Source organism: Hyla sarda, chromosome 1 (assembly GCF_029499605.1).
Source record: "Hyla sarda isolate aHylSar1 chromosome 1, aHylSar1.hap1, whole genome shotgun sequence".
Classification (NCBI taxonomy): Eukaryota; Metazoa; Chordata; class Amphibia; order Anura; family Hylidae; genus Hyla; species Hyla sarda.
Genome location: NC_079189.1, coordinates 290310548 through 290337016, shown reverse-complemented (window position 1 = coordinate 290337016; position 26469 = coordinate 290310548). Strand labels below are relative to the sequence as shown.

General features: G+C 45.8%; 1 protein-coding gene across 2 annotated transcripts in view; it reads left to right on the top strand.

Annotated features, from left to right (window-relative positions):
• Nucleotides 1–26469, top strand: part of LOC130267384 (calcium/calmodulin-dependent protein kinase type IV-like) — a 79087-nt gene that overhangs the window by 45907 nt on the left and 6711 nt on the right. Inside the window, exons 9-11 of one of the 2 annotated variants that reach the window (XM_056517064.1) lie at nucleotides 553–628; nucleotides 4451–4577; nucleotides 13146–13298. In XM_056517064.1, the coding sequence (XP_056373039.1) occupies nucleotides 553–628; nucleotides 4451–4577; nucleotides 13146–13298 (356 nt within the window). The remainder of the gene's footprint in view (nucleotides 1–552; nucleotides 629–4450; nucleotides 4578–13145; nucleotides 13299–26469) is intronic. The other variant, XM_056517074.1, reaches the window with a different exon arrangement.

Genomic DNA, 26469 nt, shown 5'->3' with positions numbered 1-26469 from the left:
TGAGGACCAAAATGAGTTCCAAATACAAATAAAATACTGTGTTTAAACCCATACAGTTCTTCTTATTTTGACCAAGTATGTTGACCAAAACAAATGAAAAAGGTGAAAATCTTTCCATTATAATTTTTCACTGTCAGTTCTACTCCTGGTTGTGGCTAAAAATACTGTGGGAGAACATAGCTTAGATTAGAATAATCATATATTGATCATATATGGTGTGGCTCAGCTGCACTGACCACCACTGCTATTTGCTGTGCTTCACCTCTACTTTTATGAAATCACTAGGATTAGCAGTAGCCCACTTGTAGTTACCTAGGACCATCACCTCCACTGTTACTAATTTTGGTTGACAAAATACATGCTCTAATAAATAAGAGAAATGTTCCAAAACTTTTGCAGATCAAAAGTACAGTAGTTGCCCATAGCATTCGGATTCTTATTTTTCAGAGGCTCTATAAAAAAAAAATAAAACCCCTAACCCAACTGGTTCAAATAGGTTTTGGTATCCTATGTGTAGACAGATCTAAATGATACATTTCTTTGTGTTTTCAGCACCAGAAATTCTACATGGTTCTCCATATGGTCCAGAAGTTGACACGTGGTCTGTTGGTGTAATAACATACATCCTGTAAGAATTTCCTTCCTTGTTTTTTTATGAAACGAAATTATCTCATGTAATTCTATTGTAATACTTTTAGCCCACACCATGCCATAACAGCTTTTTCTGGTTTCGCCTGAGTCTGAACTTCACAACTGATTGTTAAATCAAGCAGATGGCTCAAGAGCCTGAAAATAGTTGATTGCTTGCTGCAAACATGGAATCATAGCTAACTCCAATGTCAGCTGATTAAAGGAGAACTATGGTGAAACATTTTTCATTTTCCCTGTGCCCGGCTTGCAAAAGCGAAAAAAAAAAAAAAAAAACTTTAACTCACCTTCCTATGTTCCCCCGTTGCGCAGATATTGGTGTCTTCTTCCTGCTTCTCGGGCTCGGAAACTCACACTGTGCTCAGCCCTGGCAGCAGGGAGAAGGCGGGGCCTAGGCTCTTTACATGACATTGCGCTCAGCCTATCACCAGCTGAGTCATGACATTGCTGTGGCTGGCGATACGCTGAACGCAGTATGAGTGTTACGCCGAGCGCTCCGGGTCCCTGCTCCTCCCCGAAGCGCTCGCGGCGTTTCTCTCCCTGCGGCGCCCCGGTCAGACCCGCTGACCGGGAGCGCTGCACTGACATGGCCAGCGGGGATGCGATTCGCATAGCAGGACGCGCCCGCCCGCAAATCGCATCCCAGGTCACTTACCTGTCCCGGTCCCCGGCTGTCATGCTCTGGCGCGCGCGGCTCCGCTCACTAGGGCGCGCGCGCCAGCGCTCTGAGATTTAAAGGGCCAGTGCACCAATGATGGTGCCTGGCCCAATCACCCTGATTAGCTTGCACCTGTTCCTTGCCTACTTATACCTCACTTCCCCTGCACTCCCTTGCCGGATCTTGTTGCCTTGTGCCTTGAGAAAGCTTTTCTGTGCTACCCATACTGTGTTCCAGACCTCCTGCTATTCCACCATTGACTACGAACCTTGCCGCCTGTCCCGACCTTCTGTTACGTCTGACCTTGCTCTTGTCTACTCCCTTGTACCGCGCTCAGCATCTCAGCAGTCAGAGAGGTTGAGCCGTTGCCAGTGGATACGACCTGGTTGCTACCGCCGCTGCAAGACCATCCCGCTTTGCGGCGGGCTCTGGTGAATACCAGTAGCAACTTAGAACCGGTCCACGCCAATCCCTCTCTGGCACAGAGGATCCACCTCCAGCCTGCCGAATCGTGACAATGAGTCACCGTGCCCAAGAAACAGGAAGAAGACCAGCACCGGAGGACCAAGACATCGATATCGGAGCAATGGGGGAATGAAGGTTTGTAGTTAATTTTTTTTTTTTTTTTTTGCAGCCAGGGCATAGGGGAAATGGAAAATGTTTCACCACAGTTCTCCTTTAATTGGATTGGGTAATAGTGACCTTATCTAAGAAGTTTAAAATGGGGCTCCATCTGTGCCTACCTAGTGCATCTGCCTATACATATATAAACTTAGAGTACCTATAACCAAACTAAAACTTTTAAAGGGGTTCTCTGCTGCCCTGCCTTCGGAGCTCCGCTCGCCAGCGTCCGGAAGTTTATTATTCCGAACGCTGTGTGCGGGCTTCCATGTTCAAGGCCGCCCCCTCGTGACATCACGCCCGCCCCATCAACGAAAGTCTATGGGAAGGGGGCGTGACATATCCTTATGTAATTATAAGACACTTTGCTATTTACTTGCTGTTAAAATTCTCAACCTTTATATGTTTGTAATGTGATAGAACAGAGCCACATAGTAGCCATTTTTTCAGTTTCCTGTGCAAGTCAAACAGTTAGTCTGGTCCCCTCCTGGCCTGGCAGGAGACCAAACTCAGGAAGTTTGTGCGGGGCATGGTGAGACACAGCTATCGCAGGCTTCATTGGCGTTGTGCCTGCTGGGGAACCCTCCCTTTCTCCTGCTGGGAGATCACACAATGTGAGCAAGGGGAAAGGTATGATACAGAGATTTCTAAAGCTCTGAATTTTTTTAAGGGCAGAAGGGGTGTTAGGAGTAGCTAGGAAATATAATCTGAGTTAGTGTAGAAAATATGGTTTGATGACAGGTGCTCTTTAAGATTTTTATAGAGCAATAAATAATTTACAAATATACATTTTCTGGCACCAGTTTGCAAACATTTTGTTTCTTCCTGAGTACCCCTTTAAAGAGTCCCAAATCAACATATATTTATAGCTTTAAATTTACTATCTTAGAAATAAATTACCCTGGATTGTGTTGTTGAAGTCCATCAGGGAGAATTATCAAAACCTGTGTAGGGGAAGAGTAGTGCAGTTGCCCATAGCAATCAGAGTGTTTCTTTCACTTTTAAAGAGGCCTATGAAAAAAGCAATCTGATTGGTTGCTATGGGCAACTGCACCACTCTTCCTCCACACAGGTTTGGCATGGCAGATTGGGGAAAAGTCAGGAGGAGAGCACCATATACTTGAAGACTGCACTTGAGAAAGACTCATCTAAAGTCCCCCCAACAGGTCATGTTTTCTGGATTTCCTTAGTCTTTCACAGGTGATATAATTAATGTCAGTGAATCAGGCTTCAACACAGTTATATCACCTGTAAAAGTATAAAGAAATCCTGAAAACATGACCCTTTGGGGGTACTTGAGGACCGTGCTTGAGAAACACTGCTCTAGAATATACAGTGGTCCCTCAACATACGAAGGTAATCCGTTCCAAATGAACCATCGTTTGTTGAAACTATCGTATGTTGAGGGATCCGTGCATTGTAATGTATAGGCAGTTATACTCACCTGTCCCCGCCGCTCTGGACCGTCACCGCTGCCCTGGATGTCACCCTCCATCGCTGTTCCCGCGTCCCCGGGGTGTCCCCGCCGCTACGGAACGTCTCCGCTGCCCGGGATCGCCACTCTCACATCGCCGTCATCATGTTGTTACGCACGCCGCTCCTATTGGATGACGGGACGGCGTGCGTGGCGACGTGATGACGACGAAGGAGAGTGCCGGCGATGCAGGGGATCCTGAAGAGAATGGTCCGGAGCACCGTGGACATGTAAGTGATTGTCACCGGACCACACGGGGCACCTTAAATGGCTATCCGGCGGCAGCTGAAGCAGTCTGTGCTGCAGGATAGCTGTTTATGCGATAACCCCGACATACAAAAGCATCGTATGTTGATACTGCCTTCAACATACGATGGCCTCTGAGAGGCCATCATATGTTGAAATTATCGTAGGTCGGGGGGGGGGGGTCACTGTAAATGGTCGGTTGGTTCCCCTTACATTGGTGGGTTTGGCGGACCTTTATCTAATGTGTTTGGCCAGCTTTAGGCTATATTCAGTTATGGAGAATTTGTTGCAGATTTTTGGTGCACATTCTAACAATAAAACACCAACACAATGGCCCTTATTTACTAAGAGTGGAGTGTAGGTTTCTTTGTGGGTTTTAATTCCCTACAATTTATTTTCCACGGTATTTACTAAGGTTTCCCTGCATTTTCCACTTTCCCTATACTTTGCTTTTTTTACAACTCCTCTGATCTGGGTTTTCCTAAGTTCAAATCACCACATTTTATGTGGAAACCTTAGTAAATATGTAGTTTTTTTGTGAAAATGTCAGGAACACACCCCTTTTTTGGAGACCACGCCCCTTTTCTCAGTGGTCACGCCCCTTTCTCGGGTTTTCTTAGCAAAATGCAGAGTTAGTCTGGGTTTTTTCAATTCTGACGCAAATTCTGGCACAGACAGAATTTCTGGCGCAATGGGACAGAATCTGGCGCACAACCCATCAAAACATGTCGGGTTTGTAATAGTAAATGAGGGCCAATGTGTGGCTATAGAGACAGATGAACATCATATATTTTCTTTCCCAGATTATGTGGGTTTGAACCATTCCATGATTTACGTGGAGATCAGTACGTGTACAAAAGAATTTTGACTTGTGATTATGAGTTCATGTCGCCCTGGTGGGATGAAATATCACTGAATGGAAAGGACTTGGTAAGTGATACTAAAGCGCCAATAGATAAGACAAAAGTGTAACGATCATTCATAAAAAAAGAAAAACTTTTGATATAGTTATTGTGCGGCAGCTCACCTCATTCCCGGCTGTCACTAAAACACGATTTACTCACCTAAGCAGGAATTTATCATTGGTTTCACCCTTTATGTTAAAAAGTCACAAATTTTTGCACAACTCATTTAAGAAATAAAACTGAATGTAGTGTGGCATGGTTATTCTGCAGCAGTCAGTAATTTATGAACTGCAATTTTTTTAAGTTGTTGCAAAATTTTTGTGCAAATACTATACTTTTTGTACAATCTCGCTGGCCAGGATCACACTTAGTAGCTTAGATGTAGACAAATTTATATTGATGAAGTACATGCATCTCTTTGATAAACGTGTGTGTGGGGAATTACACTTGACATACACCCCAGCAAACAGGGGGAAAAAAAAAAAAAGAACTCGACAATAATAAATTGCCTCCACTGACTTCAATTGAGTGACTGAGGAGGATTGAGCAGCTGCCCATGCTTTGAATCACTTCAGTGTGGCAGCATGATCACAGCGGGTCTCAGGACTGAGAACCAGTACAATCTAAACTTTTGACATGTCAAAATTTTTCTCAATGACATTAACACTTTAAAAGGGAATGTGTCATCAGAAAATGACCCATGGTTTACATTTTTTTTAAGATGGTTTTCAAAGACCTAAGTGGAAAACTAGACAAATCTCTCTATGTACGTTTCTGATGTTTCTCTTTCTTCTGTAGTGTCACGGCTGTGTTCACATCTCCTTTTTTTTTAATTATTTTTTTTTTTTTTTAACTATCTGGCCTACAGCATCATAAAGATAGCCACAACTTGTTTCCACAGAATCTGTCAGAGCAGCCAGAGAGCCTCTCTGTGCTCTGTACATATTTGTAGACCCCTCCCCCCATATATAGTTAAACGCCCCCTCTCTGCTCCCCCATATATAGTTGTAGGTCTCACAGAAACTGCCTCCAGCCATATACAGTATATGACCAAGTGTTGTGCTGGTAACCTCAGTTTAGGCCGCTCCATTCCTTCAAGGCGCATGGCACAATTTCAGCCTCCTGACAGCCTCTGCAAATTTAAATTGGCAGAATCACTGGGACATCCTTGTGTCCCGACGAGGTCTTTTCAGAAACAGGGATGTTTGGGTAAACCACCAATCTCAAATCGTGCCAGCCGGAAGTGAACATTGCACTCTTCTGTTCCTGTCTTAGGGTACGTTAACACGAGCGGATTTTCGCAGTGTATATCCGAGCAGACACATTGCGATGTGCGAGTCGGAGTATACTCGCACATCGCGGGAGCTCTCTGCCTAGCTCATAGCAGGGAGAGTGGCCGCAATGTGCGAGTATGCCGCGCACATCGCTGCAGTGTGTCTGCTCGTTGTGGTGTATTGCCACTATGAGGAGGCACATTTAAAGACAGCATAGAGCGGGCCATCACCAGCTGATCCACAGCGTAAAATACGCTGTAAATCCGCTCGTGTGAATGTACCCTTAGGGTATGTTTACACAATGGAATTTCTGTGCAGAATTCCGCACCAACATTCCGCAGCAGCAGAGTCCTGTTGATATTAACCCCTTAAGGACCAAGCCCATTATGACCTTAAGGACCAGAGCATTTTTTTAAGCATTAATAACTCTGGGATGCTTTTACTTATGAATTTGATTCTGAGATAGTTTTTCATGACATATTCTACTTTAACATAGTGGTAAATTTTTGTCGATACTTGCATCATTTCTTGGGGAAAAATTCTAAAATTTCATGCAAATTTTTTAAAAATTTGCATTTTTCTAACTTTGAAGCTCTCTGCTTGTAAGGAAAATAGACATGCAAAATAAATTTTATATTGATTGCCATATACAATATGTCTACTTTGTTTGCATTATAAAGTTGACATGTTTTTACTTTTGGAAGACATCAGAGGGCTTCAAAGTTCAGCAACAATTTTCCAATTTTTCACAAAATTTTCAAAATCAGAAATTTTCAGGGACCAGTTCACATTTGAAGTGGATTTGAGGGGCCTTCATATTAGAAATACCCGATAAATTACCCAATTATAAAACTGTACCCCTCAAAGTATACAAAATGATATTCAGAAAGTTTGTTAACCCTTTAGGTGTTTCACAGGAATAGCAGCAAAATGAAGGACAAAAATTCAAAATCTCAATTTTTTACACTAACATGTTCTTGTAGACCCAGTTTTTGAATTTTTACAAGGGGTAAAAGGAGAAAAAGCCCCCCAAAATGTGTAACCCAATTTCTCTTGAGTAAGGAAATACCTCATGTGTGGAAGTCAAGTGCTCTGCTGGCGTACTACAATGCACAGAGCCGCATTTGGCTTTTTGAAAGCAAATTTAGCTGAAATGGTTTTTGGGGGGCATGTTACATTTAGGAAGCCCTTATGTCTCTATAACAGCATAAAAAAACACATGGCATACTATTTTGGAAACTAGACCCCTCAAGGAACTTAACAAGGGGTACAGTGAGCCTTAATACCCCACAGGAGTTTGACAACTTTTCGTTAAAGTGGAATGTGTGAATAAAAAATTACTAAAATGCATTTTTTCCCCCAAATTTACCATTTTTACAAGAGGTAATAGGAGAAAATGCCTCCAAAATTTGTAACCCCATTTCTTTTGAGCATAGAAATATCCCATGTGTGTACGTAAAATGCTCTGCAGGCGAACTACAATGCTCAGAAGAGGAGGAGCGCCATTGGGCTTTTGGAGAGAGAATTTGTTTGAAATGGAAGTCGGGGGCCATGTGCGTTGACAAAGCCCCCATGCTACCAAAACAATGGACCCCCCCCCACGTGACCCTATTTCTGAAACTACACCCCTCACAGAATGTAATAAGGGGTGCAGTGAGAATTTACACCCCACTGATGAAATCTGTCAGACACCAGTGGGATGTAACTGCTCACTGCACCCCTTATTACATAACATGAGGGGTGTAGTTTCCAAAATGGGGTCACATGTTTGGGGGGGGGGGGTGTCCACTGTTCTGGCACCATGGGGGCTTTGTAAATGCACATGGCCTTCAATTCCAGCCAAATTCGCGCTGTTAAAGACCAATGGCGCTCCTTCTCTCCCTGTAGTGTGCCAACAGAGCACTTTACGTCCACACAAGGGTTATTAAAATACTCAGGGAAAAAGTCCCCCATAATTTGTAACCTTATTTCTTCTATTACTGCTTGTAAAAATGAAAAAAATTGGGATAACACCAGCATTTTAGAGAAAACATTTTAAAAAATTATTTTCATGTCCAAATTTTATGAAAATTCTTCTAACACCTGTGGGCACGTGTTAAGGCTCACTAATATGGGGTCACATGTAGGTGTGTTTTTTTTTTTGCGTTTATGTCAGAACCTCTGTAACTATCAGCCAACCCTCAAATGTACATGGCGCTCTCACTCCTGAGCCTTGTTGTGCGCGTGTTTACAGCGAGTTTCCCGCCATGAGTTTGAGCTGCAGCAGAAAAATTTACTGCATCTCAAAGTTGCAGCGAGAAACTGCATGCTGTGGGTTGTGCATGCTGGGGGTTGTAGTTATGCAAGAGCTGGAGGCACACTTTTTTTTATAGAAAAATGTGCCTCCAGCTGTTGCATGATTACAACCCCCAGCATGCACAAACTACCAAAGGGCGTGTTGGGAGTTGTAATTCTGTCTTCTGCTGTTGCATAACAACAACTCCCAGCATGCCTTTTTGTGCATGCTGGGAGTTGTTGCTAAGCAACAGCAGGAGGCCAGCCTTACCTCCTGCTGCTGCGTGATCATGCTCCTGCCTACTGCCACCGTCTCCGCTCCTGGGGCCCCGATCCCGACGCAGATGGCGGGACCGGAGGCCCCCACTCAGGTACGGACTCCATGGCACCCGCTCTCACCCTCAGGAATAGGGGCAGAGCGGGTGCCTAAACCCCACAGCAAAGGTCTTGATTCGTCAGCCTGCTAAAGCATGATAGGATGATATCACCCTTTTTTTCAGGTCACTGGGGAACCGATTTTCCTTGAATCGGCGCAAATCGCCGATCTGAATTTATTGGCGATTCTCAGAGATCGCCAACATGTGGGTGGGGGTTCCCAGGGGTTGGTCTCAGGAACTCCCAGGGTTTGGCATAGGGTGCCTGCTGAATGATTTCAGCAGGCATCCTGGTCGGGTCCCCGCCTGGCGAGCCGTGGGGACCAGAATTCCCACGAGCGTACAGGTACCAGGACATCAGGGCGTACCTGTATGCCATGTGTCCTTAATGGGTTGAAAGGGTACTCAGCGGGAAAACATTTTGTTTTTTAAATTAACTGGTACCTTTCAGTTCTTATCAGCTGCTGTATAATACAGAGGAAATAGTTTTTTACATTTATTTTTTGCCTGACCACAGTGCTCTCTGCTGACACCTCTGTCCATTTCAGGAACTGCACAGAGCAGGATAGGGTTGCTATGGGGATTTGCTCCTGCTCTGGACAGTTTCTGACATGGACAGAGGTGTCAGCAGAGAGCACTGTGGTCAGACAGAAAGGAAATTCAAAAAGAAATGAACTTCCTCTGTAGTATACAGCCACTGATAAGTACTGGAAGGATTACGATTTTTAAACAGAAGTCATTTACAAATCTGTAAACTTTCTGGCACCCATTGATTAAAAATTAAATAAATAAAAATTAAAAATAAACTTTTCCAGCGAAGAACCTCTTAAATGATTTTGCTGCACTGTTCACATGGCAGAATTTCAAATTCAAATTTTAGTGTCTGCAGAAAGACTAGACATGTCTGCATAGTAATTTTCCGTGCGGACATTCTCCCATGTGAACAGCGCACGTGAGCACACTTCCCTCTGCACAAAGAGCTCTTACTGACTTTCCTTACATATAGTATTTCATATTAGTGAGTACATCTCTCACTTATTTGTAAATATATTTTTTTATGTGATAACACTGAAGAAATTACACTTTATTACAATAGTGAGAGCAAAGCCTGAGTAAACAGTGCTTAATTACCGTATTTATCGGGGTATACCATGCACCGGCCTATAACACGCACCCTCATTTTACCAAGGATATTTGGGTAAAAAAAGTTTTTTACCCAAATATCCTTGGTTAAATGAGGGTGCGTGTGTGTGTGCGCGTGTGTATACCCCGATACACTGTTTCTGACCCCGCAGAAGCCCACAGGAAAGGCAGGGGAAAGAGGCCGTCGCTGCCCGCTTCTCTCCCCCTGTCTTTCCTGGGGTCTAGAGCCCTGCTGCCGCCGCTTCTCTCCCACTGGCTATCTGCGCCGCTGCCCATTCTCTCCCTCTGACTATCGGTGCCGGCACCCCATTACCGGCGCCGATAGCCAGGTGGAGAGAAGCGGCGCCGGCAATGGGGCAACGGCGCCGATAGCCAGGGGGAGAGAGGGGGCAGTGGCATCCATTGCCGGCGCCGCTGCCCCGTTGCCTCCCCTATCCCCGGTCGTATAATTACCTGTTGCCGGGGTCGGGTCTTCGCTGTTTCAGGCCTCCGGTGTACGTCCCCTGCGTCGTTGCTATGCACTGCACGGCACGGTGACGAGTGACGTCATTGCGTCTCGCAGTGCATAGCAACGACGCAGGGGACGCACACCGGAGGCCTGAAGCAGCGCGGACCCGACCCCAGCAACAGGTAATTATACAACCGGGGATGGGGGAGGCAACGGGGCAGCGGCGCCGGCAATGGGTGCCGCTGCCCGTTCTCTCCCCCTGTCTGTCGGTGCCGCTGCCCCATTGCCGGCGCCGCTTCTCTCCCCCTGGCTATCGGCGCAGGCAATGGGCCGATAGCCAGGGGGAGAGAACGGGCAGCGGCGCCGATAGCCAGGGGGAGAGAACGGGCAGCGGCACCGATAGCCAGGGGGAGAGAACGGGCAGCGGCACCGATAGCCAGGGGGAGAAAAGGGCCGGCAGCAGGGCTCTAGACCCCAGGACAGGCAGGGGCAGAGAAGCCGGCAGAGGTGGCGGTCTCTGGACCTGCAAAGCCGCTGCAGTTCATTGATTTAAAGCGCCCGCTTTAAATCATTGAACTGCAGCGGCTTATCGGCGTATAACACGCAGATAGACTTTAGGCTAAAAATTTTAGCCTAAAAAGTGTGTGTTATACGCCGATAAATACGGTATGCTGTTCCTTCAAAATAACATAGTCATTAATGTCTAAACCTTGGCAACAGAGTGTACACTTCTAAGTAGAAATGTCTAAATTAGGCCCAAAGTGTCAATATTTTTTTTGTGCGTTCTTTGTGGAACCTGTAATGTGAAACTGCTGTATGATCTTGCCCATCATACTGCAGCTCAGTTTCAGGGTTTTGGCAATTTTCTTACAGCCCAGGCCATCTTTTGGTAGAACAACAATTCTTTTTTTCTCAGATCCTCAGAGTTCTTTGCCATTAGTAGCCATGTTGAACTGTCAGTGACCAGTATTAGAGTGTAAGGGCAACAACACAAAATTAAAGACCCCTGTTCCCCATTAACACCTAAGACCTTGTAACACAAACAAGTCACATGACACCCTGGAGGGAAAATATAGATAAAAATCTAAAATTTTTACAAAAATGTAAGGCACTTACTTATGTGAGACACTGTACACTTCTAGTTTCAGTAGCTTAGAAAACAATCTCACATAATATGCTAATAAACTTTTATAAAAACTCGTACTTTTCTTCTCCCTCCGTCTGGAGAAGAAAAGGTTTAGTCTAAAGGGGCGACACGCCTTCTTTACGGTGAGGACTGTGAATTTATGGAACAGTCTACTTCAGGAACTGGTCACAGCAGGAACAATTAACAGCTTTAAAACAGGGTTAGATACATTCCTGGAACAAAATAACATTAATGCTTATGCAGAATTATAAAACTACATCCCTTCCCCTTATCCCCTTACACCCTTCCCTTCAATTCCCTGGTTGGACTTGATGGACGTATGTCTTTTTTCAACCATACTAACGATATAACTATATATTAGAGATATGTTGTAGTACATAAGTACTACAACATATCAAAAAATTAAGTTGGTGACAGTGCCCATTTGAAGGGGTATTCCGGTGGAGAACAGACTTTTCGGATCGACGGGTGCCGGAAAGTTGTGCAGATCTGGAAGTGGCTTCTGTTTGGGAATCTTGTTCCTTCCGGTGCTTGTCGGCTGCTGTGTGCTCCGGGGGGGGGGGGGGGGGGGGGGGGTTGTGTGGTTCTTTCCAGTCTGCCCGCGGTGCTCTCTGCTGCCACCTCTGTCCATGTCAGGAACTGTCCACAGTAGAAGCAAATCCCCATAGCAAACCTCTCCTGCTCTGGACGGTTCCTGACATGGACAGGGGTGTCGGCTGAGGGCGCTGTGGTCGGACTGGAGGGAGCTACGTGGCTTCCTGTGAAGCGTGCAGCGGCTGATGGGTACTGGAGGGATTCATATTTTTTTGAAGTAGAGGTGGCTTGCAGGTCTGTGTAACTTTCTGGTACCAGTTGATTTGAGGACATTGGTTTTCCACCGGAGCACCCCTTTAATAAGCATATTGAACATACAGTTGACATTTACCAATTTTTAAGGGTAAAGTTCAAAATTATCTCAACATTCCGCTCTACCCGTCACAGTTATGGGGGGGGGGGGGGGGGGAAAGCAAATTGTCAAAGAGAATTTCCTTAAGACGTAAGTTAAAAAGGTTTTCCTGAAAAAAATAAAAAAAAGTATGTGCCTTATTCCATTGTGTACACATAAAGGGGGACAAATTCGTCACATGTGCACAAAAAGTGTATGACTTTTCACTTTGCAGTGGTAAGAGAAGTATGAAGTGCAACTTTTCTCAAACGGTCCCAGTTTTGCCACATAGCCCTCAATTACACCACAAACATACACCAGCCCAGACCTGGCTTACAAACCTGGCTGCAGAGTAGTTTCAAAAAGTCTCAGAGAAGTCAAAAAGGTGAAAAAGTCTCAGAAAAGTGAAGTGCAATTTTACAAAAATATGTACCAGAACCATATTTAATCACATGCCCTGCACCATTTAATACATTTGGTTTATGTACACTCCAACTACACCATCAAGAACAGTGCACCTACACTGACTTTGATAAATGTCCCCAATAATGCGTTTGGAGAGTACCTGTAGAGTTCAGAGATTGTGTGGATGCACAGATCTGGTGGAGAACGGTACAAAAAAAAAAAAAAAAAGTTTGCAAGAACACAGTGGCTTCCCTAATTCTTTAATTAAAGACGTCAGGAAGTACCAGAATGCTCCCTAGAGCGGGCAACCGCACCAAACCAAGTCATTAGAGGAGAAGGGCCTTATTAAAAGAGATGACCGAGTACCCGAGAGTCACAGTGGCTAAGCTCAAAAGATCCTGTGTACAGATGGAAAACACTTTCATAAGGTCAGAAATTACTGTGTCACCCTCCCACAGTTAATATTCTTGGCATTTATAGGACCTCTTTCCCAATATCCCTTTTGTGTCTAGTTACATCTTATCTTCGATGTTCTGTCTCTCTGTCTTACTGATTTTTATCAATATACTCATAGTATACCAACTTACCATATTTCTGTTGCAGGTTAAGAAGCTGATTGTGTTAGATCCTAAAAAAAGATTAACAGTTTCTCAGGGACTGCAGCACCCATGGGTAACAGGAAGGGCTGCAAAGGTTTCCCATATGGACCGTACCCAAAAGAAACTCCAAGAATTTAATGCTAAACGCAAACTGAAGGTATTTTTTTTTTTTTAATTATGCTTTATCAACCTCTCAAAGCATTACTGCCTTAAGAAGAAAAAAAAAAAAAAAACAACTGTCATCCAACCCTGGTCTAGTCTGATCAGGAAAGATGGATGAAATTGCTGGAGGGGTTGGGAAAAGATATACCTTTGCTCTGCTCACATCTTTGCCTCACTGAACTTAGACAGGGGCCAAACATTTACAGAGGAGGACAGGGATTCTTCAGGCACACTGACCTCCAATACAAGGTACTACATTGATGCATATCAGTGTGTAGAATCATTTTAGAACTGATTTCTACACTAGCTTGGAGCATTTTTGGAGATTTTACAACTAATGACCGTAACAATTTAAGCAACAGCGTATTTTGGACCTTAAAAACTTTTCTCCCATTTGACATTTCATACTCAGCTGTCAATCACTGTGTGGGCAGGTGAGCAATACTTAGGTCTCTCCTACAAAAAGACTCTCAGGATTTACAAGGACTTGTAAGTCCTTCTTCATAGAAATATAGCCTGTGTCGGCAGATCAGTTTGACCCATCTAGTCTGCCCAATATTCTGAATACTATCAATACAATTAAAATCATATACCATATTTTTCGTCCTATAGGACGCACCGGCGTAGAAGACGCACCCAATTTTTAGGGGCAAAATCTAAAAAAATTAAGATTTTGAACCCAATAGTGGTCTTCAACCTGCGGACCTCCAGATGTTGCAAAACTACAACTCCCAGCATGCTGGGAGTTGTAGTTTTGCAACATCTGGAGGTCCGCAGATTGAAAACCACTGCAGGAGGAGGTAATACTCACGTGTCCCCGCCGCTCCATCGCTGTCGTCGTGACCCCGTCGCTCTGGAACGTCTCTGCTGCCGGCCGGGTATCCTCGCTCTCCGTCGCCGTCATCACGTTATTACGCACACCGACGCACGTACGCGACGACGTGATGACGAGGAAGGAGAGCGCCGGCATACAGGGGATCCCTGAACGGAGAAGACCGAGGAGGCAGGTAAGGTCCCCCCCGGTGTCCTGTAAGCACTAACCCGGCTATTCAGTCGGGCTGTTCGGGACCGCCGCGGTGAAATCGCGGCGGTCCCGAACAGCCCGACTGAACAGCCGGGTTAGTGTCACTTTCCCTTCAGACGCGGCGGTCAGCTTTGATCGCCGCATCTGAAGGCTTAATACAGGGCATCACCGCGATCGGTGATGTCCTGTATTAGCCGCGGGTCCCGTCCATTGATGGCCGCCGCGATAGGGGTGTATTCACCGTATAAGATGCACCGACTTTTTCCCCCCAGTTTTGGGGAAGCAAAAGTGCGTCTTATACGGCGAAAAATACGGTAAATCTTTATCCAGTACAAATAGCTCATCTTTTCTCCTGCTCACATACAGAAGCATAAATAACATGACAGATTAGCTTTAAATGGCCACTCTTTTTAAACAACTTACGGTAACTACCTCGGAAAGCAAATGTCATGAATAACATGCAAGTATGTGTTAAATCGAGTTAACCTAATTTGTGGGAGGAGTCTGTACCTGCATATATACGGGCCGTGGCCGTAGATGCAGTCTCTGCCGGAGTCCTGTATCATGTGCCTCATCACTTCCGGTCTTATCCAGCATAGTGTCTCGTGGTAAGTGTTGTGACTCTTGGCGCAGGGTTTTACTATGCTGGGCTGCCGCCGCATGGCCCGCTATTGTGGAGCCTCGGGGGGCTCACTTGGGGGGGGGGGGGGGTGGGTATATACACAAATATACAACAGACCAACAATCCCATACCCCGGTTCCTGGGACCGAGATCCCGTACGCACGGGGTGCTACTATGCTGGCCTGCCACGCACGCCCCCCCCCCCCCCCCGTTCCTGGGACCGAGATCCTGTACCTTCTTCCAGGGACTAAGATCCTGCAGTAATCACCCACAGCTCTCGCTGGGCTCAAGGCTGATTCGCACTCCAGGTCTGCTTGGCATCGTGTCGGATACATCGCGCTCAGTTCAGAGGTCCCTGATCCGGGGTTCTCCAGCAGCTGTGAGTTTTAACCACTTAAGGACGCAGCCCATTTGGGCTTTAAGGACGCAGACAATTTTTTACGTTTTCGTTTTTTCCTCCTCGCCTTCAAAAAAATCATAACTCCTTTATATTTTCATCTACAGACTAGTATGAGGGCTTGTTTTTTGCGCGACCAGTTGTCCGTTGTAATGCCATCACTCACTTTACCATAAAATGTATGCCGCAACCAAAAAAATACCATTTGTGTGGGGAAATTAAAAAGAAAACCGCAATTATGCTAATTTTGGAAGGTTTAGTTTTCACGTCGTACAATTTACGGTAAAAATGAAATGTGATATTTATTCTTTGGGTCAATATGATTAAAATGATACCTATGATAACATACTTTTCTATTACTGTTGCGCTTAAAAAAAAAAAAAAAAACTTTTTAACCAAAATTAGTACGTTTAAGATCCCCCTATTTTGAAGGCCTATAACTTTTCATTTTTCCGTATAAGCGGCGGTATGAAGGCTCATTTTTTGCGCTGTGATCTGTACTTTTTATTTATACCATATTTGCTTATATAAAACTTAATAAATGTTTTATACATTTTTTTGAATAAAATGTTATAAAAAAAAATCAGCTATTTGACTTTCTTTTTTAATGTTCACGCCTTTCACCGTACGGTATCATTAACATTTTATTTTAATAGTTCAGATATTTTAACACGCGGCGATACCAAATATGTATATAAAATATTTTTTTTAACACTTTTTGGGGGTGAATAGGGAAAATGGGACAATTTACGTTTTTATTGGGGGAGGGGGTTTTTCAAATAGTTTTTACTTTTATTTTTACACTCTTATAGTCCCCATTGGGGACTATTTATAGCAATCATTCAATTGCTAATCCTGTTCAGTGCTATGTATAGGACATAGCACTAATCAGCATTATCGGTCATCTTCTGCTCTGGTCTGCGGGAAGGCAGATCAGAATAGAAGACCCGTAGAAGGCAGGTGAGCGGGCGATCCAATCATCCATTTAAGTGACCGTGATGCTGCAGATGCCATGATCTGTATTGCTCACGGCATCTGAGGGGTTAATGGCGGACATCCGCAGGATCACAGATCTCCGCCATTACCCGCGGGTCCCTGGCTGCGATCAACAGCCGGGACCTGCCGTGCATGATACAGGCATCGCTCCGATGCCCGCGGTTATGCTTAGGACGTAAATGTACGTCCTGGCGCGTTAAGTACCACCTCACCAGGACGTACATTTACATCCTCCGTCGTTAAGGGGTTAAACTACTTATCCGGGATAAGAGCGCTGTTCCTGGACGGCATGTACTATGGCCACGTTTAAGTCATTAGTATTATCACAATGGCTTTGTTACTTACATGATATTGCTTACTGTTATGGCCAATCACGGGGTCAATGTCATGTGAGTAAAACATCTTGGTACATGTGTTTATCAGCTATTATTACTTACAGATGCGTTATGTGTTTTCAATCAGCATACCATTGCAAAAAAAAAAGTATTTAAAAAAAAATTACATATATGTATATTTTAATAAAGTGTGTTCGCGTGTTGTGGGCATGTGCATGTATATGTGAATACATGTTCATGTGTGGGTGCGTGTGTGTGTGTTTGTATATATATATATATATATATATATATATATATATATATATATATATATATATATATATATATATATATATATATAATTAGGGATGTCCCGATACCATTTTTTGTAAGACCGAGTACGAGTATAGATACTTTAATTCTAGTACTCGCTGATACCAAGTACTTGTACTTTTATTTTAAAGGGAATCCGACAGCAGGGTGACGCGGTTTCTGGCGCTGTTTACCGTATGATATGTGGGTCCTTGTTGTGTACAATGGAGGCGGCTACTGTAGTATGAGCCAAGATTTCTCTCTTCTCCATTGGGCAGAACAGGGAATTTGCATTGGCGGCAAGCAGCGGTAGAAACCAGGTCACCTGCTGTAAGATTGCCTTTAATAGTAGGTAGTAGCCCCTAGTAGGTAGTATAGATAAATGCAGACATTAGTAGCAGCCCCCTGTAGACCGCAGCCCCCCCTTGTAGACAGTGCCCCCTTGTAAACAGCAGCAGCCCCCCCCCCTTGTAGACAGTGCCTCCTTGTAAACACCAGACCCCCCTTGTAGGCAGACCCCCCCTGTAGACAGTGCCTCCTTGTAAACAGCAGCAGACCCCCTTGTAGACAGTGCCCCCTTGTAAACAGCAGCAGCCCCCCCCTTGTAGACAGTGCCCCCTTGTAAAAAGCAGCAGCCCCCCCTTGTAGACAGTGTCCCTTTGTAAACAGCAGCAGCCCCCCCTTGTAGACAGTGCCCCCTTGTAAACAGCAGCAGCCCCCCCCTTGTAGACATTGCCCCCTTGTAAACAGCAGCAGCCCCCCCCCCGTAGACAGTGACCCTTTGTAAACAGCAGTGCCCCCACGGTAGTTGCTCACCTGCAGTTGCCGCCCCACATCCCTGTTCTGCCGTCCGTATCATAGCCTCCTATGGAGGAGCATGTGACATATACGTCACTCCTCCTTCCTCCGTAGCGTTACGCTGGGCGCAGGGGAGGCCATAGGACGCCATGATGCGGATGGCAGAACGGGGATGCGGACGGCCTGCAGCAGGTATCGGCCTTGGTATCGGGGGACATAAAACGAGTCCCCGATACCATGAAAATGCCGGGTATCGGGACATCCCTAATATATATATATATGCGTTTGCATAACAGGTAAAGGGTATCCTTTCGTGTCTTCTGTATAAATCGGTATGTACAGTCGTGGTGGTGATATTTCATCCCTCATGTTGGTCATATTGGTCTGTGTATATGTTCTTATATTCAGTCTAACATGGGAGTTTTTATTTAGTGACTTCTTGGTAGGTGATGGTAGAGATCGTCGCGTCATATGATTATGCATCCCCTGTACGGGTTACCATAGTGCCTGATACGGTGTTCTGAGTCCTGCCGTGTCTAGGACTCTTATAAATGAGTATATATAGGTTTGTCTCCATAGAAACCTTGTTACTATCTTGCTTTGCAGTGAGTATTGTCTACGATATATTTTGTTTTACGTTTTCTATAAGTATATACGTTGAGCATTGTTTTCCCAGGTGATCAGCTCTTCATCTTGTAGGTTGTTATATGCACCTCATGTATAGGTAGCAAGTGCCTCATACTGGTTCCGAGTCCCACCGTGTGTGGGACGCTTACAAATGAGTATATACATTTTGGCCCTCATTTACTAAGAAAATCGGGTTGTAAGTCTATGTTGCTTTCTTACCCGACTGCTTTTTTCCCCTGGTATTTATTATTATGTCGCATCCTGTTTGTCGCACGTGGGTTTTGTTGGTTTTGGTTTCCAACTCCTCTGAGCTGTCGGGAAAAAAATCCACAACAATTCAACAAATTCGGGTTGGAAACCTTAATAAATACGTGGGAAAGCTCAGAAATGTCGGGTAACGCCCCTTTTTCGGGTTTGGGAGAATCCACATCGGGTCCGTCGGGAAAAAATGTCGCATCGTGTCGCAGGATGTCTGCGACATGGCGCAGACAAAGATGCGACAAAAAACCTGACAAAAGAGGTCGGGTTTAGAATAGTAAATGAGGGCCTTTGTCTCCATAGAACCTTGTTGCTTTCCCGCAGTGAGTATTGTCTACGGTGTCTACAATTGCAATATATACATGCATTAAGCATTGTTTATTCCAAGCGCTCAGCTTCATAGTTACATAGTTAGTACGGTCGAAAAAAGACATATGTCCATCAAGTTCAACCAGGGAATTAAGGGGTAGGGGTGTGGCGCGATATTGGGGAAGGGATGAGATTTTATATTTCTTCATAAGCATTAATCTTATTTTGTTCCAGGAATGTATCTAATCCTGTTTTAAAGCTGTTAATTGTTCCTGCTGTGACCAGTTCCTGAGGTAGACCGTTCCATAAATTCACAGTCCTCACGGTAAAGAAGGCGTGTCGCCCCTTGAGACTAAACTTTTTTTTCTCCAGACGGAGGGAGTGCCCCCTCGTCCTTTGGGGGGGTTTAACCTGGAACAGTTTTTCTCCATATTTTTTGTATGGGCCATTAATATACTTATATACGTTTATCATATCCCCCCTTAAACGTCTCTTCTCAAGACTAAACAATTGTAACTCCTTTAATCGCTCCTCATAGCTAAGATGTTCAATGCCCCATATTAGTTTAGTCGCGCGTCTCTGCACCCTTTCCAACTCCGCAGTGTCCCTTTTATGGACAGGTGACCAAAACTGAACAGCATATTCCAGGTGAGGCCGTACCAATGCTTTATAAAGGGGGAGTATTATGTCCCTGTCCCTTGAGTCCATGCCTCTTTTGATACATGACAATATCCTGCCGGCTTTGGAAGCAGCAGCCTGACATTGCATGCTATTCTGTAGTCTGTGATCTACAAGTACACCCAGATCCTTCTCTACCAGTTTAATCCCCCCCTAAGACATACGATGCATGCAGGTTATTAGTACCCAGATGCATAACTTTACATTTATCCACATTGAACCTCATTTGCCAAGTGGATGCCCAGACACTTAGTCTATCCAAGTCATCTTGTAACTTATGCACATCCTCTATAGACTGTACTGTGCTACAAAGCTTGGTGTCATCTGCAAAGATAGAAACAGAGCTGTTAATGCCATCCTCTATATCATTGATAAATAAATTAAACAACAGCGGTCCCAGTACTGAACCTTGGGGTACACCACTAATAACCGGGGACCAATCAGAGTACGAATCATTGACCACCACTCTCTGGGTACGATCCATGAGCCAGTGTTCAATCCAGTTACAAACTAAAATTTCCAAACACAAAGACCTTAACTTACCTGTCAGACGTCTATGAGGGACAGTATCAAATGCTTTAGCAAAATCCAGAAACACTATATCCACAGCCATTCCTCTGTCAAGGCTTCTATTCACCTCTTCATAAAAGCAAATTAGATTGGTTTGACAACTTCTATCCTTAGTAAACCCATGCTGGCTATCACGTATAATACAATTATCCCCTATGTATTCCTGTATGTAATCCCTTATAAGTCCTTCAAACAATTTACCCACAATGCACGTTAAACTTACCGGTCTATAGTTTCCTGGGGAAGACCTAGAGCCCTTTTTGAAGATTGGCACCACATTCGCCTTGCGCCAGTCCCTTGGCACAATACTAGACACCAGAGAATCTCTAAATATCATGAACAGGGGTACAGATATTACTGAACTTACCTCTCTAAGAACTCTTGGGTGTAGTCCATCCGGTCCTGGGGATTTGCTTACATTTATATCACTTAACTTACCTTGTACCATCTCTACATTAAGCCAGTTCAGTACATTATATGATGTGTTACCAGCACTGACCTGGCCAATGTCAGCTCCTTCTTCCATAGTGTATACAGAACTAAAGAACCCATTCAGTAGCTCCGCCTTCTCTTGATCGCCTGTGACAACCTCCCCATTATCATTATTAAGGGGTCCTACATGCTCTGTCCTTGGTTTTTTTGCATTTATATATCTAAAAAAATATTTAGGATTAGTTTTGCTTTCTTTGGCCACCTGTCTCTCATTTAGAATTTTTGCTGTTTTTATGACATTTTTACAGATTTTATTAAGCTCCTTGTACTGTTTAAATGTTATCGCTGACCCATCAGATTTGTATTTTTTGAAGGCTATTTTTTTGTTGTTTATTGCTCTTTTAACATCATGTGTCAGCCATGTAGGATTTAGTTTCAATCGTTTATATTTGTTCCCCTTTGGTATATATTTAGCTGTATAGTTATTTAGAGTTGATTTAAAGATGTCCCATTTACCTTCTGTATCAGTATTTGAGAACACCTCCCCCCAGTCTATGTCCTGTAGTGCAGCCCTCAGCCCAGGGAAATTTGCCTTTTTAAAGTTATATGTTTTTGCCTTCCCCGCCTGTCTTTGTTTTCTACATTTTAAGTCAAAAGTAACTATATTGTGGTCGCTATTACCAAGGTTTTCCCGCACAGTTACCTTACCAACCAGCTCTGCGTTGTTGGAAATGATCAGATCCAACAAGGCATCACTTCTTGTTGGGTCCTCCACAAACTGGCCCATAAAATTATCCTGCAATAAATTTAGGAATTGTCGCCCCTTTGTAGTTTTAGCCAACCCCGGACCCCAATCTATATCTGGATAGTTAAAATCTCCCATTATTACCACTGTACCTGCCCGGGCGGTCCTCTCTATTTGTTTATGAAGCCGAACCTTCATCTTGCAGGTTTATATTTTTAGGTACCGTGCATGTTGTGGATCGGTAAGTTTTAGTTTCTCTCCTTACCGAGTTTCTTTTCCGGGGGTTGCTTGCCGTGTTAATCCACGATTCCTCATGTTCAAAAAGGTTGTTTGTTTAACTAATTGGGTAAAAATTGCCAATAGAGGTCGTCAATCCTTGTGCCTCGTACCTGGCTAAGCACTTGGTTAGTCTTGTCTTCATTCAGTAGGCAGATTGCATGTGAATCCATGCTCCTCATGTTGTCATGTCTGGTTTGTCATTGGTGGCTTAGGTTGTTGTACTGCTCCTGTCTCATGACGTCGTAATTATTGTTCTAGGTATCATGTCGCAAGTTTTGTACAGTTTGGAGGGAGCAGCAGTTCCGCCTTCACCAGCCAGATCCTCTGGGCTCAGCAGCGTTCGGTCTCTTAGATCTTGGACCGTGCCCAAGATAACCGCTGAGCTTCGCTGTCGGGGTATCCCATTCCCGGCTACGGCCCGAAAGGCTGAACTTTTCAGAATGTTGTGTGCTCATGGTGCCCCTGACACCCAAGAGCATGTTGAGCAGCGCCCTGTTGACACTTCTTTAGTTCAGATCCATGCACTCCACAACAGTCTGTCAACCTCATTCAATAACATGCAAGACAGAATTGTAGCTTTAGAGACCCGCAATGCCTCACCCGTTCTGGCAGTTAATCCTGAGCCTGTCGCTATGTCCTCAGCGAATCTGCCCATGCCAGGTACGTCCCCACCTGTGGTGGACCTCATCCCTGCACACTATATCCCTGAGGCTACTAGGAAAGACATCCTTGATGGGAAAGATGTCAATCTAGCATCACTCCTAGTAGCCTCACAGGACGTCCTTGACAACAAAACCTTTGCTTGTGGAGAAGTATCCATAATAGTTAAGGCTAGAGATCTTAGACGCAATAGGAAACTCAATGGGGGACATGCATCATAGATTTCACCCCTATTTTGTGTGTATTTTTTTGCGCAAAATTTTGCGCAAGCCCTTTTTTTTGCGCATTTTTTTGCGTACATTTTGGTAGAGCATGTCCTCCAGATGTGGCCGAATCAGGGTACCTTGGAGTGACATCTATAGTACACATGGATTTATTAACTGCGTACTTTTCCTTTACACCAAAAATGTTGCCGCAAGAGCTGTTTTTCTTGCGCAAATATAAGCCATCTTGGACTTAACGTAGCAAGATGCTCTAAATCATCGATTCTATTTTCCAAAGAGTGGGATTGAGGAGATTACTATATTTACCCGCAATTTATGAAGCTCATTGCACTTGATTGATAAATTTAGCTCTTCTGCACATAATTTAGAATTCGGGAAAAGGGGTAAACTGCTTCTACCATACACAAATAATGATACATGTCCCCCAATATCCCTGAGTTCATTTTAGCTTTTAGTTTGTTTAGGGATGTGGTCTGCACTGCCAAGCCAGAGAGAAGAGTGGAATTGGACCAGTATATCTGTACAAACTTGTAGATTTGGGCTACAAAAACGGAGGGTTTTCATTTTATGACTACCGTCGTTCCTTTTCTGCCAAAGCTGCAGCTACTTTTTTCAATTCCACCAGATTACTAATTGGGCAGCTCTCAATACAGAGCTATTTTGTAGGCATTTTGCCGGGTTGAGAGCTACCCTCTGCGCAATTTGTCAATCGTCCACTCATCCCATCAACTGGTGCCCTAACGTGTCGTCACCAGCCATTCCTAGCACTTCGAGTGCTCCTGCCAGTGGTGCAGTTCCCAAAACTCAAGCGAGTGTGGCAGTTGACAAATTGGGATGACCTGTTCACTACTGTTACGCCGAGCGCTCCGGGTCCCTGCTCCTCCTCGGAGCGCTCGCGGCGTCTCTCTCTCAGCAGCACCCTGGTCAGACCCGCTGACCGGGAGAACTGCACTGACATTGCCGACGGGGATGCGATTTGCATAGCGGGACGCGCCCGCTCGCGAATCGCATCCCAAGTCACTTACCCGTCCCGTTCCCCGGCTGTCATGTTCTGGCGCGTGTGCGCCAGCTCTCTAGGATTTAAAGGGCCAGTGCACCAGTGATTGGTGCCTGGCCCAATCAGTCTGATTAGCTTCCACCTGCTCCCTGTCCATATTACCTCACTTCCCCTGCACTTCTTGGCCGGATCTTGTTGCCTTGTGCCAGAGAAAGCGTTTAGTGTTGTCCAAAGCCTGTGTTCCAGATCTCCTGCTATTCTCATTGACTACGAACCTTGCCGCCTGCCCCGACCTTCTGCTACGTCTGACCTTGCCTCTGCCTAGTCCTTCTGTCCCACGCCTTCTCAGCAGTCAGCGAGGTTGAGCCGTTGCCGGTGAATACGACCTGGTTGCTACCGCAGCAGCAAGACCATCCCGCTTTGCAGCGGGCTCTGGTGAAAACCAGTAGCAACCCTAGAACCGGTCCACGCCGATCCCTCGCTGACACAGACGATCCAGCTAGCCGAATCATAACAGTAGATCTGGCCATGGATCCCGCTGAGGTGCCGCTGCCAAGTCTTGCTGACCTATCCACGGTGGTCGCCCAGCAATCGCAACAAATTGCCCAACAAGGACAGCAGCTGTCGCAGTTGACCGCCACGTTACAGCAACTTCTGCCAATGCTACAGCAGCAACCATCTCCTCCGCCAGCTCCTACACCTCCTCCGCAGTGAGTGGCCGCACCTAGCCTCCGCTTGTCCCTGCCGGACAAATTTGATGGGGACTCTAGACTCTGCCGTGGCTTCTTGTCTCAATGTTCCCTACATATGGAGATGTTGTCGGACCAATTTCCTACAGAACAGTCTAAGGTGGCGTTCATAGTGAGTCTTCTGTCTGGATAGGCCTTGTCTTGGGCCACACCGCTCTGGGACCGCAATGATCCTGCCACAGCTACAGTCCAGTCCTTCGCTGAAGTCTGTAGTGTCTTCGAGGAACCAGCCCGAGCTTCTTCTGCCGAGACTGCCCTGCTGAACCTGGTCCAGGGTAATTCTTCAGTAGGCGAGTACGCCATCCAATTTCGTACTCTCGCCTCCGAATTATCTTGGAATAACGAGGCCCTCTGCGCGACCTTTAAAAAAGGCCTATCCAGTAACATCAAGGATGTACTGGCCGCACGAGAGATTCCTGCCAACCTGCAAGAACTTATGCGTTTTTCTGAAAGACACCAGGAGCTCCGCCAGGAAAAAGACCTTGATCTCTGGGCACCTCTCCCACAGTATCCTTTGCAATCTACCCCTGTGCCTCCCGCCGAGGAGGCTATGCAAGTGGATCGGTCTCGCCTGACCCATGAAGAGAGGACTCGCCGTAGGGATAAAAATATATGTCTGTACTGCGCTAGTACCGAACATTTCTTGGTGGATTGCCCTATTCGTCCTCCACGTCTAGGAAACGCACGCACCCAGCTCACTTGGGTGTGGCGTCTCTTGGTACGAAGTCTGCTTCTCCACGTCTCACTGTGCCCGTGCAGATTTCTCCTTCTGCCAACTCCTCCTTCTCAGCCATGGCCTTCTTGGACTCTGGTTCTTCTGGAAATTTTATTCTGGCCTCTTTGGTGAATAGGTTCTGCATCCCGGTGACCCGTCTCGTCAAGCCGCTCTACATTTCTTCGGTCAACGGAGTGAAGTTGGACTGCACTGTGCGTTACCGCACAGAGCCTTGCTTATGAGCATTGGACTGCATCACGAGAAAATTGAATTTTTCATCCTGCCCAACTGCACCTCTGAAGTCCTCCTCGGTCTGCCATGGCTCCAGCATCATTCTCCCACCCTTGACTGGACCACCGGGGAGATCAAGAAATGGGGTTATGCTTGCCGCAAGAAATGCCTCACGTCTGCTCCCAGTCCCGTCTGTCGGGCCTCAGTGTCTCCTCCTGTGCCTGGTCTCCCCAAGGCCTATCAGGACTGTGCCGTGCATCCTCATAGCCCCCGTCCTGGTGACACTCTGCCCCGTGACAAGCTTCACCCTCTGCCCCCCTCCCCACTTCTTCAGAACTACCTGCCGCTGGTGTAGCCAACCAGGACTTCTTTTTTCAGAAGGAGACTCAAGAGGCATCCCCTATGTTCTCGTCTCTTTTGAAGGGACAAGGAGACAAAAAGAGGGGGAGACAAAAAGAGGGGGAGACCTAAGGGGGGGGGGGGGTACTGTTACGCCGAGCGCTCCGGGTCCCTGCTCCTCCCCGGAGTGCTCGCGGAGTATCTCTCTCAGCAGTGCCCCGGTCAGACCCGCTGACCGGGAGCGCTGCACTGACATTGCCGGCGGGGATGCGATTCGCATAGCGGGAGGCGCCCGCTCGCGAATCGCATCCCAAGTCACTTACCCGTCCCGGTCCCCGGCTGTCATGTTCTGGCGCGCGCGGCTCCGCTCTCTAGGGCGCGCGCACGCCAGCTCTCTAAGATTTAAAGGGCCAGTGCACCAGTGATTGATGCCTGGCCCAATCAGTCTGATTAGCTTCCACCTGCTTCCTGTCCATATTTCCTCACTTCCCCTGCACTTCCTGGCCGGATCTTGTTGCCTTAGGCTTTGGACAACACTAAACGCTTTCTCTGGCACGTGTTCCAGATCTCCTGCTATCCTCATTGACTACGAACCTTGTCGCCTGCCCCAACCTTCTGCTACGTCTGACCTTGCCTCTGCCTAGTCCTTCTGTCCCACGCCTTCTCAGCAGTCAGCGAGGTTGAGCCGTTGCCGGTGGATACGACCTGGTTGCTACCGCCGCAGCAAGACCATCCCGCTTTGCGGCGGGCTCTGGTGAAAACCAGTAGCAACCCTAGAACCGGTCCACCGACACGGTCCACGCCAATCCCTCGCTGACACAGAGGATCCACATCCAGCTAGCCGAATGATAACAACTACCTTGGGAATGCGCAAATTTGTACCAATTTTA